Raw genomic sequence first — 19740 nt, forward strand, 5'->3', positions numbered from 1 at the left:
TGTTAACCAATGTCTTTTCTGTTTAGAAACTTGTACTTTGGCTAAATAGACGGGGGCCTTAAAATGACACGGTCCAATGATGGGTTAGTCATTTTAACTGAATTACGTCGTTGGGTGCTTTCCACATATCGACAGAAGAGGGAAAGGATAAATGGCTCCGACACCAGCAGTCTTTGCCACCAAAGCTGTTGACTGAAATCCTATAAGAGAGAATGATTTAAGTGTACAGAAAATCAATGGTGTTGATCTCTTTTAATCAGTGAGTAGCATAACTACACATTGCCTGTTGATTTTCTATCCTGCAAACCTCCCTGCGCTAAATGGCCCCTGCCACAAGCATCCCACTCCACTTCCATTCAGCCTTAAAGTGCAGAATGATTCTGAGTGAGAAAAGTGAGCACAATTACCAAGCTTGTTCCATTTGCTGCTCGGAGTTCACAGTTTCAGTACCAAAGAGCAGGGGATATACTTCATTCTGACAGACTCTTAAGACGTGAAAAAGCAATGAGACTAAACCGGAACGCTCTGGTTGTGGGGGGTCTGCGGCTCTTTTTTCCTTCTAAGTATTATAAATGCAAATATGTAGGTTCTGTTTATACAGAAGAAATCCACAGAGGAATTTGTCGTAGGTAATTGGGTAATTTACTGACGTCTTCATACAACTAGTTTTCAAGTTTGGACTAGCAATCTTCTAAAATAGTTTGGTATTAACATTTTGCTGCAGAAGAGGTATTTGCATTAGGTTTTAATGAAGTTTGCATCTACTGCAATTAAAATGCATCTGCTTCTAATGCTTTGCAGAGTGCGTTGTATGACAGGAAAGAAAAAAAAAGTTCTTGATTTTAAAGCAGGGTCATTTAATGTTTCATTTGAGTCTTTTGTAGATACTTAATGTGACCTTTACAATTTATATTTATATGTATGCTTATCTGAATGTGGCATAAAACAAGAATGTTTGCTAAGCGTGTCTTCATGTCAACCTTCAATGCCCTCAACTTAAATAAAACACCTTTGTAACAGCACATATTTTTTTCCTGTGACACAACCATTAATTAGTGTATTCACTGAAAAGCTAGAAACAGAAGTGGATAAAATTGTAGGAAGCTGTTGAGCTTATATAACTCATTTTTTCAAAAGCCTATTTCCATAATCCATCGGTAGAGCTAATCACAGCACAATCACACATGGCCTTATTCCAACTGTAGCTTAGGAATGCAGGTGTAATACAATGTTTCTACTTCATTTTCTCAATCTTTCCTCTTATAGGGCTGTTTAGTTTACCTGGCACATTCCGCAGCGTGTGCTAGTTAAAGGTGCACAGCTGGTTTGGCGGCTCTGATCAGCTCTTTCGCTCTATGTGTGATTATTGTGGTAAGAAAGCCCAGCTGGATAAATTAACTTGACATAGAGGAGGCTGTTCTAAATGCGTTCTGAGTTTCTGTTTTCATGGTCACCCTCATCAAAAGAATCCAGCTTTAATCTCTCATACTGCTGAGTTATGAATCAATATTTCAGAGTCTAATATTACCTTCTAATGTTGTTTGAAAATCGAAAAACTCCAGGCTTGTAGCTTAAACCTTCACCTGGCCACCACTATAAATAATCACTCTTATTATCAGAAATGATACAGCCCCTTGCCACATATGCATATGTTTATATTGTTTATTAATCAAATCAATTAGCATATTCTTAGAACTTACTGTACATACAGTACATTTCTTTCCATAATTTTGATTTATTTTAATAATTTTGATTTTATTGACACTAACATTTCTAAAACATAATATAAAGGGTAATACAAGACAGCAAAAATGAATACATATTGATAAATAATACATATAAAATGGTTAACAATACAGTAATGGATTGTCTGTATGCACAGTAGTGCGTTTTCTTTTAGAAAATCAATATTCTGTATACAACTGAAACGTATATTCTGTAGCAAGTCTATATTTAATATCTTTTTCTCAGCATGTAGCAAATATTATGAACTTTATATTACCTATATCACTTTATATTATAAAGATGTGCTGAACAAACAATGTGCTGAAAAAACAATAACATACAGGGAACAGCAACTTCAGAATATATATATATATATATATATACATGGTATGTTTTAAGGTTACAATTTTTTGTAAGTCGTCTTCTGCTACTGTTATATTGTGTGAAAATAATTAGATGTTTCAAATAAAATAATAATTGAATTAGTAATAGATGTATAGAGTGTTACTTTTTAAATATTTAGTTAGAATATTTTGCCATATCATAACTATTTTCACATAGTTACACATTTTGCCATATGGACTAATGCAGTATTGCTCAATATCACACTATATTTTGCCACTTCCCAGGGTTTATTTTGTCCAGACATGGGGGTAAAACCGTTGTATCCTATTTGTCTACACAGAGTCACACTTTTTTTTCAAATCAGCAAATCTAAAGCAAATCAGTTTGCAATTAATGCTTTATTTGGGGTCTGTGATAGCGTACTGTGGGGCTCCAGGCGAGGATTAGAGTGGTGTAACGCAATCCCCCTAAGGTATTTTTGATCTGGAAATTGCATTAAATTGGCCAGCAGTTGAAAGCAGATGAATGCGAGCCATGTCTGAAATAGAGCATAAAGTGAACGCAGATGGAGAATAAAAAATGCAGATGCCCTGGAAGGTCATTCCGATCAGAGTGCATTGATCCTCAGGGTTCAGTTTAGGAAACTCAGACACGTAAACAAGGAGGAAACTGACGCTTCCTCATGGGTTTTGCTCAAAACGGCTTGAATTTCAGTGACTTCCCAGTATTTTTTTTTCTTCTAGTTGTCTCATTAACCTTGACATTGATTGGTACATGCACACTTTTACTCTGGCCACCTGAAAACAGTGCACAGAGTCGACGTTAATGTATTCCAGCTAATGATAATGGTAGCAAATCTTCCCCAGCGATCTTCCTGGCAATTCTCGAAGGACTGCCAAAAAACCTCAGCTCGTATTAAAGAAAGCTGGCAGCTGCAGGGCACGAATTTCCATTATTTTGTCCAGCCACATGTTTTAATCTGTGACAGGCTTGCCACTCAGCCCAGACCTTCCCTACATGACCCACTTTCCACACAGCATATGCTGTCAAGCGAGATGTGCAGATTTATGAGGAATCAAAACCACTCCAGCTAAATAAACTGGCCAATCTCCTTGATGGCACAGATGAAAGACACAGGTGCCTCATGTCAGTACGCTGAGGCCATTTCTATTGGATTTTTTATTCTTCTTTGCATGTAAGCCTCTATATTTACTGAAACGCTCAGGGAGGGTGAGACTGGAAGTATTATTTCCAAAAGTACTTCATTGTGGCGCTTTGCATTCACCTCACGAAGATTGTAATTGTATGTTCTGGGAAAAATTGCAGTCTGTGACTGCCTCCCCTGCAATTCAGTAACCAGGCTCTGTACAGAAATCAGACAGGAAATGTGATCATTTGGAGTGACCTCCCCCTCAAGCTGTACCTTCAGATGGGGTGAGAGGAGCTGTGTTATCCACAGCGCATGCTTTTCTGTAAAAGAAAAATTTAATAAAAAATGTATCATACACAAACTATTTTCCCCCTGTTCCTCACACATAGATCACACATAAATATTGTTCTTTTGAACTGTCTTTTCATCATAAATCCTTAAAAAAAAGTCTAAAAAAATTATGATTTCCACAAAAAATATTAAGCAGCACAACTTTTTTCAACGTTGATAATAATAAGCAATGTTTCTTCAGCATCTAATCAGCATATTAGAATGATTTCTGAAGGATCATGTGACACTGAACACTATTCCCTCATTAAATAGCCATGATAGAAATAAATTACATTTTAAAACTAGTATTTTAAATTGTTATAATATATTCACAATATTACTATATTTTTAATTAAATAAATGCAGCCTTGGTCAGCATAAGCGAATTCTTTCAAACATTTTAAAATTCTCACCCCAAACTTTTGAAAGATAGTGATAGAATATATACAATTCTTTTATAAATTATATTTTTATTTAACAAAATTGTATATAATTCATATTTAATTACACTAAATTAACCTTTTAAATTAAACACTTTCTGACAATTGTGGACAGCGCTGGATTGGATTCCTTTCTTTGCATGTAAAAGTACAGCTAAACTTGATTTTTTTTTTTTCTATTTTTGTTCTCATGAACTCATGCTTGTTCCATCAGTGCTCTCTCCAAAAATGATTTCAAAATCATCTAATAATGCTGCATAGTGGTATATAACAAAATCCCAACCATAAGACAATATACATTTCTTCTTCAGTCCTGTGAATACAAAAGCAGTTACAGAGGGATTTATTCAGCTTTGATTTATAGATGCCTCACAGAAATAGTTAAGTGCACCTGTCTACTTCAGCAGTGTTGCTTATGGCCAGCGGGCATCAAATCCATATTATATTCAACAATTCACTAGACCGTTGTTTCCCAACACTTCTCTGCAGGGTTTAGCCCAAAACCAATCATCAACTTCTTATGCATCCATCAGTGTCTGCTGAAAATGCAATGTAATATTCATGTGATTCCTCTCCATTTGCTTATTTGCTTTTTGTATTTAAGAAAAATGCTTTTAGTAATGACAATCTGAACTAAAGAAAGAAAACTAAGGTGCCGTTTCATCACCACAGCTCCAAAAGGGTACCATTTCTCTTCAGAGTATGTACTAAAATAATTTTCTCTAATGGATGTGTAACTCAAAATCCCTTCTGCCAGTAGTTAAGAGGAAAGCTTGATTGGTCCTGTGGCAAATGGTTTTGTCCAGTGATTGAATTATAAAATTTGCTGAACAAGTAGGGTTTCAAAGAGTCAAAGCGTGGCTTTGTCTAGGGATAATTTGAGATAACTACAGCTGAGTGTTCTCATAGGGAAAAGTCATGTTTACAACATGCTGTGAAGCCACTGAACGTCTTTTCGTTTCTGAGGTAATTCATGTGATTTGAGTCCTGCTGTGATTTTAAGACCTGTGTGGGGAAAAAGTTTTAAGTGCTCTGCAACTAAGTTTCCCACGATCCACAGTAGGAGACATCAGTCTTAGAACAACCTAACAGTTCCTAGTAGCCATCAGACAGGTTAAAATTACCTACTTCTATTATCCACTCAAATGTACCAACAATTAGGCTAAAAGGGAAAACCATTAGTTTTCAGCTCTAGATGTCGAGTCTTTCCTTGAATGGACTTTTGAATACTTTGATGACTCGGTTGAGGCAAAGTAAAAAGTTTTTGCCAATAAACCTGAAGAGTTCTTTCTGATATTTTTGACGCTTGAAGTCCAGAGTCTTCACTTCTCGGACTTTGATTCTCTGGCTGTTTTTTCCTTTTCCTTTTGTAGAGGAAAAGTTGTGATTCTCTAGCTGGAAGCTTGGATGGCTGATAATCAAGAAATGGTGTGGACCGGCTCTATCATTGATTTTCAGGGAGTCGTTCCAAAGGCGTTGTGAAATGTATGATCCAGCGTGGTGCAACTGAAGACCTACAAATCCGTTTTTATAAGTTATTGTGTCAAAGTCAAAAAGAAGAGAGATGAAAGCAGTTAAGGATCGTAGGGAAGTCTGACTGTGAAGCACCTTGGTGAATTCAAACAGGTCACGGAGTTAAACGGCTTTATGCTGGCGAGTGGGAATTTGGTTGGCTTTACCCACATGTATAAATGTTTTAATGAGGAGCAGTACAGACATTTCACATTTACATTTATGCATTTGGCACACGCCTTTATCCAAAGCTACTTACATTGCATTCAAAGGAGACATTTTTATCAGTCCCCTGGGAATCAAACCCATGACCTTGGGGTTGCTAGTGCCATCTTTTGATTGAATGCTAATTGAAATACATTTTACACTATTTCCTAAATGAACTTTTCCGATCGAACTCCATTATTTACATTCGCAACCACTGCAACAACCAAGTCTTTGTCAATTAATAGCTGCTCCTTTAAACTTGAGTGATTTGTAAATGAATTCTGAGGTCATAAAAGTGACATTGTGACACTGAAAAGCTGTGTTGCATCAGTTCCACTTTTAATGAGAAAGAAACTTTGTCTAATTTGTGATTTCCAGCTGTTTGTTTGGATTACTCGGCGATGCTTCTTGGCTTGTTGAATGGAGAGAGCTGTCCATCTTATCAAAGTGTTAATGAGTGTTTGCTAATCTCTTTGTAAAGCGCTTCAAATCATTTTAATTACTTTAGCATGTACTCCAAATATTGTATGCAAATCTGCATACTGAGTAGTTCTGTCAGCCTACCTGGTGCTCTCTAATCATCGGTTTTATCTTACAACTGTTTAGCTGCTTCGTTTGCATTTCACAAAATGAATGCATTTTCATGCTTATGTTAATCCTAACTCAGTGATTATCAGGTCTGGTTAGAGAGACAGGGGAAGTCAGACAAATCTGTCTCTAGCCTGGCGTAGTCTTATGCTTCTGTCACCGACCAAATCACTGCATCCATAATTTAGGAACACTACATCACTTTGAGTAGTTCGTATCCCTAATGACCACTTTGTTTGCAGACAAGCCAATGAAGAATGACAGCCCTAAATGGCTTCACATGATGCCAATTGATATTTAAAGTCCAGCGGAACAAATTATGACACAGCGCCAGCGTCACTTTCAGTGAGAAGCTGCTCAGAGACAATACAACAGGGGTGTTGCTATGAAGAGATCTAAGAAAAGCATCACCTGTTATATAGGACATATCAAATTGGATTCATCCAGATGACATTAACTAGTTTGTGTAGAAATAAACTAAGTGTGTGAAATATCAAATTTTTTCACAGATTTTTTTTTTCACAATATCTGAAAAGTAAACTGTTTAGACAGTTATTATTATTTTGAAAGACATTAATTAATACTTTTATTCAGCAAGGATGCATGAAATTAAGCAAAAATTACATTAAAGTATTTTACTTTGTTACAAAATGCTGTTCTTTGGGATATTCTTTTTAAGAATTTAAATAAGAATAAAAGAATTTTAAGCTGCATTCTTTTGAACATTAATCAGCAAATCAGCATATTAGAATGATTTCTGAAGGATCATGTGACACTAAAGACTGGAGTAATGAAGTTGGAAATTCAGCTTTGCCATCACAGGAATAAATTGCATTTTAAAATATATTTAAAATAGGAAAATGTTATTTAAAAGTAATAGTGTTTTTAATATTATATTTTAAAAAAAATATTATTATTATTTATAATAATATTATTATTATTTTTACTGTATGTTTGATTAAATAAATGCAGCACTGGTGAGCATATGGGACCTCTTTCAAAAAAGACTGACCCCAAACTTTGAATATATTATATTATATTATATTATATTATATTATATTATATCATATTATATTATATTATATTATATAACATTTTGCTCATTCGCTGAATATTTGATATTTACAAACGTGTGAAAAGCCACTGTTAACACTCAGCTTAGTCCAGAAAATCATTACGGACTGCAGTGTTTACCAGATTTGCAATAAACAAGTTACTTCTGTAAATGATAGGGTGTTTCTGGGGGCTTTTATTAAAAACATACTCAGAAAAGTGTTTGATTGCCTCTGTTAAATACACATGTTCTATCAAAGGCTAAAAAAACATTATAATCAGCATATTTAGTCCTGATAATTGCACTGAAATGCAAATAAACAATTAATGCATTTCATAAAAAGATATAAACACCCTTCCTCTCCCTTCATTCGTTTCTGCCAATTATGAATGTGTTGATGATTTTATTCTCAGGTTCATAGTGAATTAGTTTCCTTTAGTGAATCATGAAAACTACACACGCAAGCTCAAGAGTTCAAAATTTATTAGTCATACATTGTGATCTTTTCATGCACATCCGCTGTCCACGCATCTGGTCATATTCATGTTTGCTGGAAAAAGTACAGCGTTCATTGAGAAATGACAGATGTCTTTTGTGAGTGAAACATGTCAGATCAAACTCTGTGTTGTTTCACATGACGACTTGCGGAATGTGGCAGCTGCAGTAACCATGGAAACAACTGCTTGGGGGTGATGGGGGTTAGAGCAAAACAGGGAGCATATCTCTTGTCTTTTCTAAGTCTGCTTAGAACTGACTGTCTCTGAAACTGCCTAACTAAGCTTTATGCCGTAAACATCGTCAACGAGTGGGATTGCTATCAGCCCACAGCTCGGGCTACAAAGCCCGAACCCTTGATCACACGGTACCTCTGATTGTTAGGGTGAGAACATGTGTGAGAAGAGAGGCAGGTCATACACACAAAGAATGCCTGCAGTCACTTACATGCCTCACATGGAACAACATGTCTAAATATAACCCTATTGACCCGATCCCCCTCTCATCATCTCTCGAGAATCTCTTTATGTTTCTTGAGATGTCGCATTGCTGCTCTTGTATGTTGCTTTTCCAGCAGTATTTGTTCTCCTTAAAGGATAAAAAAATGTTAACAGAGTTTTAAGCTAATGAACCTCTCTAACTATCTCTGGAGAAACATAACATTGCAAGTAAAAAGGTACACTACCATTCAAAAGTTTGAGTTTTTAAAAAAAAAAATGTTTTTATACTACGGGGCCGTTGAATGCTTGAATCTGATTGGCTGACGAACGTTCTGAGGTGTGCAATTATTTTCAGGGAAACGCACGGCGAACGTAGATCCAGGCAGCTCTCTTGACCGCATTACAGTTCCATATCACTTCGCATAGTTAACTGTAATAACGGAAATTAGCATACAGTACCTATACAGCACACAGGAATTACTGCAACCACACGTGCTCGCACACACACACTACGGTCACGCAGTTTGCACAAAAAGGTGTTGTCAGCGCTGCCCTGACGATTTTATCAGTTAGCCTATATAGTGTAGCAACTTAAAGGCTACACATGACATTTCTCACTAGCGAGGTAATAACAGCACTGTTTAGAGACACTGCTTCAGAACACTGTTGAGGGACACACAGAGGTAGCCTAATTCATACAAGCTCTCTTTCTCTCTCTCGCTCTTTCTTTCTCTTTCTCTTTCTCTGTGTGTCTCTGTCTCTCTCGCTCTCTTTCTAATAACTTCATTAATAACTGCATTAGAATGCTATCAATGGCCCAAACCTCCATTACCAACTTTAAAATGACGTTTTGGAACTAGCAAAAGAGGTGTTGGATGAGATGCGGAAGAAATAATCCTACTCACAATAGTGATTTAAGTACAAAAACCGGACGAATCCCTTTAAATATATCATCTGATCGATGTCTTGAGGTGTGGTAACCGTAGTATAAGCGGAATAATTGACTCTGGGCCGTTGAATTATTAGAAAAATAATGCACACCCGAGGTGTAATCATCACCTCAAGTGTGCATTATTTTTCTAATTCAACGGCCCGTCGTCAATTATTCCTTATTTAATTATGCTTATGCTCATCAGGGCAGCATTTATTTAATCTAAAAAACAGTAATATGGCAAGATATATTGTTGTTTTTTAAAATCAACTAAATTTTTTAAATAACTAATTTCTATTTTAATATATTTTAAAATGTAATTTATTCCTGTGATGGTAAAGCTGAATTTTCAGCAGTTTTTAGTGTCACATGATCCTTCAGAAATCATTCTGCCCAAGTAACATTTCTGATTATTGTCAGTGTTGAAAACAGTTGTGCAGCTTAATATAAAAAAAGAAGAAAAAAAAGAACAGCATTTATTTAAAATACATTTTTGTAACATTACAATTTGTTTAATGCATCCATGCATCCTAAAAAAAAGTAATGCAAAAATTACTTTTAAATGGTAGTGTATAGTAATAATAAGTGTATTTAAAACATTTCACGAATTACACATCAATGAGAAGAATGCGAAACTTCACACATTTTGTCCATATGAATGGGAGTGTCAGACTCTGTTCCATGTGTTGTGTGTGTCCTGCTCCCCATGTGCCTTCCCATGCCCTTATTTGATTAGTTTCCTGTTCCTCCCCTGATTAGTTTAGTTCATTTGTCCCAGGTGTTCCCCATGATGTGTCATTGCTCCCAGGTGTGTCTCGTGATCCCCTCCTCCTGTGTGTATTTAAAGTGTTCCCAGTCCCTACTTCTCTGTCCGCTGTTGTACGTCTTCCTGTAAAGGTCTTCCTGTGTTCGTCTCCTTTGGTTCCAATAAAGTCCTGTTCAAAGCATTCTCCAGTGTCTCCTCGTCCCTCGCGTGTGTGTCACCGTGTCAGAACAGCGGACCGAACTGTAAGCGGCATCCCTTCCCCGTGTTTGATTTCCGGTTTTCTGTTGTACGTCTTCCTGTAAAGGTCTTCCTATGTTCGTCTCCCTTGGTTCCAATAAAGTCCTGTTCAAAGCATTCTCCAGCGTCTCCTCGTCCCTCGCGTGTGTGTCACCGTGACAGGGAGTCAATGTTAATGTTTTTGAGCAAATCGGTTGACTGTAAAATACAGTGACATACTCATAAAGACTTCTTTAATTTCTGAATGAATCTGTGTTTTTGACAGTCACTTGTGGTTAACTATTGGTGTATTCATGTAAGTTGCAGGAAAATTCCCACCACTAATGGTCTATATTGAGAGGTTTATATGTCCAATTTCTCTGTGGAGGAAATGAATGGGATTTTTAAATTCTGGAACCAGAAGGTTCCACTCAGTTCTGATAATTTTCTTGTGGAAATTCTAGTTTATGGTTTTCCTGTCAGTTTACGCTCTAAGCTAAATGTCCATCCTGCATCTTATTAGCATTTTTTTTTTTTTTCATTTGCAACTTGAATTAGTGGCTTGGAAGTATGAGTTGTGTTTTTAACGAGATGTAGCCCACATAATCGGCTTGCCCCCTCCGGGTAATGGTGATCTAATTACCAATAAAGTGTAACGAACCATCAGAGTGTAGATGATTTTGTGACGGCTTGACTTTCTCCTTCAGTTTTCCAGTTGCACTAGAGAGAAGACGCAGTCGGCACGTTTTGCGCCCACTTCCCCCTGAAATAAGCTCCTTCTCGTTCTGTTGACAAAGCAAATTAGAAAATTGGGGAAAAATCGCATCTCTCAGCTTTGCTTTGGTCTGCAGAACGGATCTTCGTAAATAACATCTAGTGGACGTCGGCTCAAGGTGGAGTACTTTGTAATGTCACAGAGGGCTGTTTAGATAACATTTTGACTGATCAGCATCAGACGCACACGAAACACAAATGTCTTTGTCTTGTGACCTCCCTGAGGATGTGGCTACTCATATTCTGCTCACATGACATATCATACTCAATGTGATAAGCAGCTGCCTTCCTTTTATTTGTATTTTTTCAGGATTTGCAACAATTGTTATGAGGCATCTGATCCTCTTGACTTCACACAGCATCTTTTATATGTCCTATATATTAATATTTATACACTTAACCTCCTGAGACCCTGTGACCTCATATGAGGACATTATATTTTGGTGTATTTCTCTGAGAATATACATGCCACAGTTTTAAGTCTGGATGTCCTGTACAGAGCACATTCAGGGCTTTTCAGAGATACTAAATGTTTGGATGTTTCACTATGACCACTCCCTCTCCTTGGTCTAGTCCCGATGTCCTCTACCGAGGACATAGCATAACTTATGAATGAAAAATCTTTTGTTTTTGTTTTTATATGCTCTAAAAAATGTAAAGACATGAAAAAAACTTTTTACTATTTTTTTCCTAAAAATCTTTTCCCGGGTCTTAAGAGGTTAAAGTCTGAGTTCATAACGAAAAGATGAAAAATTCTACTAGACGGTGCTGTAAAGTGCTTTGCATTGTACTCTTTGGTTTGTTACCTGTAGATCATAAATCATTATATGAATGTGTCTCACATCCAAGTGTTTAGGACCTTCATCATTTTTTCTTTGTTGTTTTAAAAAGCATGAAAACAGTGCAGCGCTGTCCTTGAAACGCACCGCAATATGAACCACTGAAGGTCGTTTGGTCTCACACTCACCGTGCATTTTTTTCTTTTCTATTGTGTGTTTGTACTTCTGTAAGGAAACTTTGACTCCGTTTACTGTCAGCAAAGTTATTTCATATAAGTTCTGCCCCCATGTTGTTTTCCGTTTGCCATATAAGAGTGTCGATGAAGCAAGTTCTGGGTAGATTAAGTATTGTCTGGCAGCTGTCGGTGTTTTGTGGACCCGATAGCCTTGGCAGGCAAATCAGCAGCTAGCAGTGAATTAAAGAGCGCTTTCTGCCTCATCAACATGTTTGATATCTCCATAAACTACTGTGAAAACACAGCAGCTCTTCAACGCAGATGTCCCACGGACACCAGGCTCCATCGAGATTTCGCCTATATCAGCAAACCTAATTGAAAGGCTGTGGGAAATTGAAAATCTTCTGTCGGTAGTTTAAGTAGCAATGAGGACTAATTGTAGTCGGTTTATTTGAGTTCAGTTGTTCCTCGACTGGATGCTTGTTGTCTTGTTTAAAGACATTTTTAGATCTCGTGGTTATGCGTAAGCTTGTATTCAGTTTAATAAAAACGTTTGCAAGTGTCAAGCTGCTGAAACTTCTCCCTCCATGCTGGTCTAATTAGTGCGATTAAAAAAATAATAACACGATACTTCGCTTTCTCCGTAATCTAAAGTGAAAGTGTTTTTATTATACTATAAAGGCTGTAATAATGCAACAAATAACGAAGCCCATCTTGTTTCTTAATTAACATTAACAACTTATGTTATGTGCTCTAAAACATATGCAGTGTTGCAAATCCGTGTCTATATTTTTTACTTGCTAATTTTCCATTAGATGTATCCCACAGCTATAAATGTAGAGTTTTTAGTCTTTTGCACTTGCTAAATGGCACACCGTGAGATTAAACCAAGATTAAACCGAAAGTAATGAAGTTGTTCCGAAAAAGATCCCACACTATTTAGCGGTGGACTTGAAAATATCGACTCTTATATTGATGAAACAATCAGCTACGAAAAATTGTCACTTCCATTTTCTCTTTACTGCCAATTGAGGAGCATCTCGCCTTATCAGCTCTCCACAGACGGGCACTCACAGGGAGAGAAGGTTCATCTTTTAGCCGCTTATCAATTTGTCCAGGTGATACAGTGGAGCAAACCTCTTTGCTTCTCACACTGCAGAGGAGAGCAAGAACAGCACAATTGATGACTGTAATGATTGGAGTTTGCATTCTGGAGAAGGACTCTAACTGTCTGGCTATCGGAGGAGCGTGTCGCAGAATACAAATAAGGCCATATTTGCTTTGTTCCTACTGCTGTTTATTCATTACTTGCAATTTTTTGATGTTTATTTTTTCCTGAAAGGCATATTAGAATGGCGCATTATAATATTTTGATGGAGGTTAACAGCAAAACAAATAAAGTGGCCCATGGAATAAAAGAGGGATTCGGTTAGGAAAAATGTGGATTGGGGTTTTAGCAGTAGAGACTGCTGCCGTATAGACATCATTGTAAAGAATGCCCTAGCTTCAATGAATCACCATGCAACATGCTAGAGACAATGTCTAATAAAATGAAGAGTAAGGAATAAATTTGGTCTTTGTATGGTTTCAGACTTGTGGAGTCTGTTTATGTACTTCTAATATAAAGATTTAATATAAGCCTTGATTGTTTGCACAGTGTTTGCAAAAGGCCCAAGCTTTCTTGCCATCTATTTTTTTTTTTGGTCAAATTTTTTGTTCAGCTTTTCTGTTTGCAAAATCATTATCTGGCCCATTGATTCAAACTCATTCTGGCAATCAGTTTTTTTTTTTTTTTTTTGCATGTCCTATTCCACTTCATATATACAATGAGTAATTGGACATGCCAATCATTTTAAACTGTGCCTGCAGCAGAGTTGTATATTTGACTGGGCACTTTTGAAGAATGTCCTAAAAGTGTCATTCAAAAGTATTAAGTGGCATTCAGCCTTGTATTCAAAATTCAGGATTATTGAAATTAATTAAATAAAAAGTTGTAGGAGGTTTGGAAATTGTATCAAAGAAATAAGTCCTGGAATTCTTGAAAGATTATTAAAACTAAAATCAACATTTTTTTTTCTGATTAGAAAATTAATATTAGCATAACCAACATGCAGGAACACATTATGTTGTCATGAAACAAGAAAATCATAAAACATGTCTGTCTATCTTTATTTCAGGTGAAATTGAGTAACCCAAAAAAACTTTAATGATTAATAACCCAAAACTACAATCATGATAATTTTTTTCATGATAATTTATTACAAATATTTGTTTTTACCTTATAATTTTTACCTTAAAATAATGAAGTGTATTCAAGGAAAACTCGATGACAATACCACTCTAAATTTTCAGTCGTTCATTTTCTTTTTCTTTCTTTTCTTTTTTTCTTTCAATTTTTTTTTTTTACATTTTCATTGATCTTGGCCATCTTTATTTGTCATTGACCCATAATAGATAAATCGCACAAAGCTTATTCTGTATTTGCTCACTTTTCCTGTATGCAGTGCTGACCTGACGCTCAATATAGTGTGTGTGTGTGTGTGTGTGTGTGTGTGTGCGTGACAGACTATTTCCTTTCATGTATCACTTGCTCAAAAACCAAGAGTTTATTCGTCCTTTTACCCTCCTGGATGCGAAAGCATTACGGTATTGGAATTGGAACGTGAAAGGGGGATGAGATAGATGTACGAAAGAGAGTGCAAGAGAGAGACACTTATAAACTCTTTGATGCTAAATGTAAAAGAGTGTTTCTGTGATCAAACAAGTAATACAGCAGCAAGAGGCTTTCACAAAGCGAAAAGTGGCAGGGAGCTTAGATATTTCATAGCACTGTGTGTGTATGTATGTGGAAGTCTGTGGAAGCAGATTTAGCAAAGTGCTCTTTATGTGTTTTGACTCATTTTCATCTCATTAATATTTTACAAGAGGGCAGAGATATGTTTTCTGCAGCTTTTCATTCAGGAAGAAAGGCAGGGTTACAGTAACGTACAATCCTCCTTCCTCTATGAAGACGGTCTCAAGGGACTTGAAGTATCATTGAACACAAACACTTCATTAAAACCATACCATACACTGACAAGCTTATGAATATCTATCCATTAAATACTTAAATAAATAAACACATATAATATAGCCATAAGCTACAAAAGGCAATTTACTATGGTTAAAGGAGGCATGGCATGAAGTGGAACATAAAGAAAACAATTATTTGTAATAGTAATTATTATGGATGTCAGTTTAACATGTCAATTTGGTATAATGAAAAACAGCAAGATGGAGTGTTATAGACAGGAGCAAAAAGAAGGGATCTTGAGAGGCATTTTTCAAATTCTGTTTGACTTAAAACAGTGTTTTTAAATGTGCCACTCGTGGATTAAGATGCTGAACAGTGAGATGCGGTATTATTATATGTAATTATTCATTATTGATTTGGTTAATGAATCTGCATGACATGCACTAGTCAGGTTGATACTTATATTAATGTTATAAAAATCTGATTTTAAACTTTTTTTTTTCTACATAAACAGTTACTAGAAAAGATACCAGGCACTTTACTGAAAAGTGTCTACTTTTCTACTAAATAAGTGGATTAAAGCTTCAGTATTATCTGTCTGCAAGGTTTTCATTAATGAATTCTGAGGAAGTACATATATATATGAACAAAATGTATATATTTTCTTTATATGTTTGGTTAATTTCGATTTTTTTTTTTACATATACACTACAATATTACCTGCAATTTTGAAATTAACCTTGTATGTTTTCTTAATATCTGAGGTTAATTTTGAAATGCTATTAACTTTTTACTATACATATTACCATCACTAAGGCAGCATTTATTTGTACAAAAATTCAGTAAATAGTAATATTATGAAACATTATTACAATTTAAAATAACTTTTTCTCTATTTTGATTTGTTTTAAAAAAAAAAAAAGTATTCCTGTGATGGCGAACCTTTTGCCACTAATCCAGTCTTCACTGTCACATGATCCTTCAGAAATCATTCTCATTTGCTGATTTAGAAACATTTCTTATATGCTGGCTTAGAAATTTCATGATTATTTGTTTAATAGAAGATAAAAAGAATAGCATCTTTTTTTAAGTTTTTTTTTTTTTTTGTTACTTTTGTTAAATGTAATGCATCCTTGGTGAATAAAAGAAAAATTTATTTTAGTGCACATCATTGGGGTCTCTGGGACACCAAACATGAAATCAGTAAAGTCAATATCAATAAAACATTAGGGTTAATCAAAGACATAAACAGAGAAGAATATACACAGCATTCCGGTCTTTGGGAAAGTCTTCCAAATGAACTTCAGAGAACTGGCCCAGATTTCTCTCAGGGAGATTTTTCTGTGATAAATGCACTCTGCGGTGATAAACATCTCCCTTGATACAATTTATCATCTGTCGTCATTTTCCATGCTGCAAGAGATAAGAACAACACCAGATTCGATTTAACATAACCATAAAATATATCCATGCAACCCAGAGGGCTCAGGAGGGGGTGGAGAGAGTGTGTTAGAGAGGATGAAACGGTTGCAGAGAAAGCAAAGCAAAAAAAATAAATAAATAAATAAATGCTGATTTAGCCGGTCTAAGCAGCCAGCTGACAAGGGTCCGAAACCCTTTAAAACTACCAAACCAGCTTAGTCTGGTTTCCAGCAGACACTTTCAAAACAGTATTAGGTTATTCATGACACTGACGATGGATGAAACATTTCCTCAATGTTTCCTTCTCCACCGATGCTCATTGAGGCTGTGCTAATTAATTTATAGTGAGAATCTTTGCAGCTACATTTGCACACAGCCTCTTGGATCCATGAGGGCAAACACCGCACACCTTCCTGTCTCATTAATCATTCTTATCTCTTTTTCTGTTTTAGCTAATGCTATTGATTTAGTCCACTTTCACTGCATTATGTAAATCAATGAGCCTGATTCTTCACCTCTAAAGACGGGGGGGTGCTAATGGCTGATGAATACTTTTCATCAAGCGGACAAGTTTATCAGGGGTCACTAATGCTAATAGATTATTCAGGATCCTGCTAGAACAAAAGCAAAGCAAGAGGTGACAGATTTCAAGGGCAACTGCGTCATTAAAAAATAATCAACAAAGAATAAATGCATCTCTTCATTGAGGCAAATACAGGAAAAATACAAAAGGTGAAACTGAATGGCAGCATTTATTTGTACAAAAATTCAGTAAATAGTAATATTATGAAACATTATTACAATTTAAAATAACTTTTTCTCTATTTTGATTTGTTTTAAAAAAAAAAAAGTATTCCTGTGATGGCGAACCTTTTGCCACTAATCCAGTCTTCACTGTCACATGATCCTTCAGAAATCATTCTCATATGCTGATTTAGAAACATTTCTTCTTATTATATTGAAAATGGTTGTGCAGCTAAATATTTTTGTGGAAGCGGTGATACCTTTTTATTTGAATGATTCTCTGATTAATGGAAAGCTCAAAAGAACAGCATTTATTTGAAATATAATTTTTTTTTTGTAATAATTTTAATGACTTTACTGTTACTGTTTGATCAATTTAATGCATCCTTGCTGAATAAAAGTATAAATTATTTTTAAAAATAGTGCAGTGTACATCATTGGGGTCTCTGGGACACCAAACATAAAATCATTAAAGTCAATATCAATAAAACATGAGGGTTAATTAAAGACAAACAGAGAAGGATGTACACAGCATTCCGGTCTTTGGGAAAGTCTTCCAAATGAACTTGAGAGGACTGGCCCAGATTTCTCTCAGGGAGATCTTTCTGTGATAAATGCACTCTGCACTGATAAACATCTCCCTTGATACAATTTATCATCTGTCGTCATTTTCCATGCTGCAAGAGATAAGAACAACACCAGATTCGATTTAACATAACCATAAAATATATCCATGCAACCCAGAGGGCTCAGGAGGGGGGTAGAGAGAGTGCGTTAGAGAGGATGAAACGGTTGCAGAGAAGAAAAAAAAAAGGTTAATGCTGATTTAGCCGGTCTGAGCAACTGACAAGGGCCCAAAACCCAAACCAGCTTAGGCTGGTTTCCAGCAGACACTTTCAAAACATATAGTTAATTCATGACATTGACGATGGATGAAACATTTCCTCAATGTTTCCTTCTCCACCGATGCTCATTGAGGCTGTGCTAATTAATTTATAGTGAGAATCTTTGCAGCTACATTTGCACACAGCCTCTTGGATCCATGAGGGCAAACACCGCACACCTTCCTGTCTCATTAATCATTCTTATCTCTTTTTCTGTTTTAGCTAATGCTATTGATTTAGTCCACTTTCACTGCATTATGTAAATCAATGAGCCTGATTCTTCACCTCTAAAGACGGGGGGGTGCTAATGGCTGATGAATACTTTTCATCAAGCGGACAAGTTTATCAGGGGTCACTAATGCTAATAGATTATTCAGGATCCTGCTAGAACAAAAGCAAAGCAAGAGGTGACAGATTTCAAGGGCAACTGCGTCATTAAAAAATAATCAACAAAGAATAAATGCATCTCTTCATTGAGGCAAATACAGGAAAAATACAAAAGGTGAAACTGAATGGCAGAAAGTCACAAAATTTACCTGAATTCATCCCATGTGTTTGTTGTTAATGTAGATGTTGTGGACAAAACTGATGTTTTTCTCATCCTTTTCAGGAACAAGGCAAAATTGGAGTCACATTCAACATCGGAACGTCTGACATCACTGTTCAGGAGAGCAGCACCGCTGTAAATGACGGCAAGTACCATGTAGTTCGCTTCACCCGAAATGGGGGCAATGCTACACTTCAGGTGGACAACTGGGCCATCAATGAGCACTTCCCCTCAGGTAAGACCTCTCACCGACCGCTTCAACCTTTGGCTTATTACATCAAGAAGATGTATGGACAATGCACAGAACTGGACAGCAACTGCTTTCAAGCTATTTCTAAAGTCACTTTGTCTCCCCAGTGACTGTGCAGTTAACTTTCATTTAGGAACATCCTGTGAGCCTCAGTCACAACAATACCAACAAACAGTACATTTGTAGCCTCTCCTATTTTCCTAAATTGCATTTAATTGTCAATTAGATGCTGTTTTTTTCTTCCGTGGCTGGAAAATAATGGCATTTTGTTTTGCCGCACTGCTGTGTGGGTTTCTGTGGAAAGCATTGGACGTGGTGTGGAAGTAGCTGACAAGTTTACTTTTTAAATTTTATTTTTCCTTTTTATTTTTATTTTTTATATATATTTTAATTAGTAATTCATTCCTGTGATGGCAAAGCTGAATCTTCAGCATCATTACTCCAGTCTTCAGTGTCACATGATCCTTCAGAACTCATTCTAATATGCAGATTTAATGCTAAAGAAACTTTTCTTATAATTTTGTTGAAACTGTGATATTTGTTTTTTTTTCAGGATTTTTAAATGAGTTGAAAGTTTGAAAAAACGGCAGGTATTTGAAATAGAAATAGAAATTTTGTAAAAAAATATAAATGTCTTAAAGGTCACTTTGGATCATTTTAATGCATCCTTGATGAATAAAAGTATTAATTTATTCGCAATGACCCCAAGGTTCTGAACGGTAGTATACAGTAGTCGGAACGTCTGACATCACTGTTCAGGAGAGCAGCACCGCTGTAAATGACGGCAAGTACCATGTAGTTCGCTTCACCCGAAATGGGGGCAATGCTACACTTCAGGTGGACAACTGGGCCATCAATGAGCACTTCCCCTCAGGTAAGACCTCTCACCGACCGCTTCAACCTTTGGCTTATTACATCAAGAAGATGTATGGACAATGCACAGAACTGGACA

At 36.1% G+C, this 19740-nt stretch overlaps 1 protein-coding gene across 1 annotated transcript in view; it reads left to right on the forward strand.

Moving 5' to 3' along the window:
* LOC107751785 (neurexin-3a) overlaps positions 1-19740 on the forward strand; it is a 307078-nt gene that overhangs the window by 236291 nt on the left and 51047 nt on the right. The window contains exons 20-21 of the mRNA XM_016567557.1: positions 18602-18877; positions 19548-19662. Of these exons, the coding sequence (XP_016423043.1) occupies positions 18602-18877; positions 19548-19662 (391 nt within the window). The remainder of the gene's footprint in view (positions 1-18601; positions 18878-19547; positions 19663-19740) is intronic.

Source organism: Sinocyclocheilus rhinocerous, unplaced genomic scaffold, assembly GCF_001515625.1.
Source record: "Sinocyclocheilus rhinocerous isolate Xijiao unplaced genomic scaffold, SAMN03320098_v1.1 scaffold993, whole genome shotgun sequence".
Lineage (NCBI taxonomy): Eukaryota > Metazoa > Chordata > Actinopteri > Cypriniformes > Cyprinidae > Sinocyclocheilus > Sinocyclocheilus rhinocerous.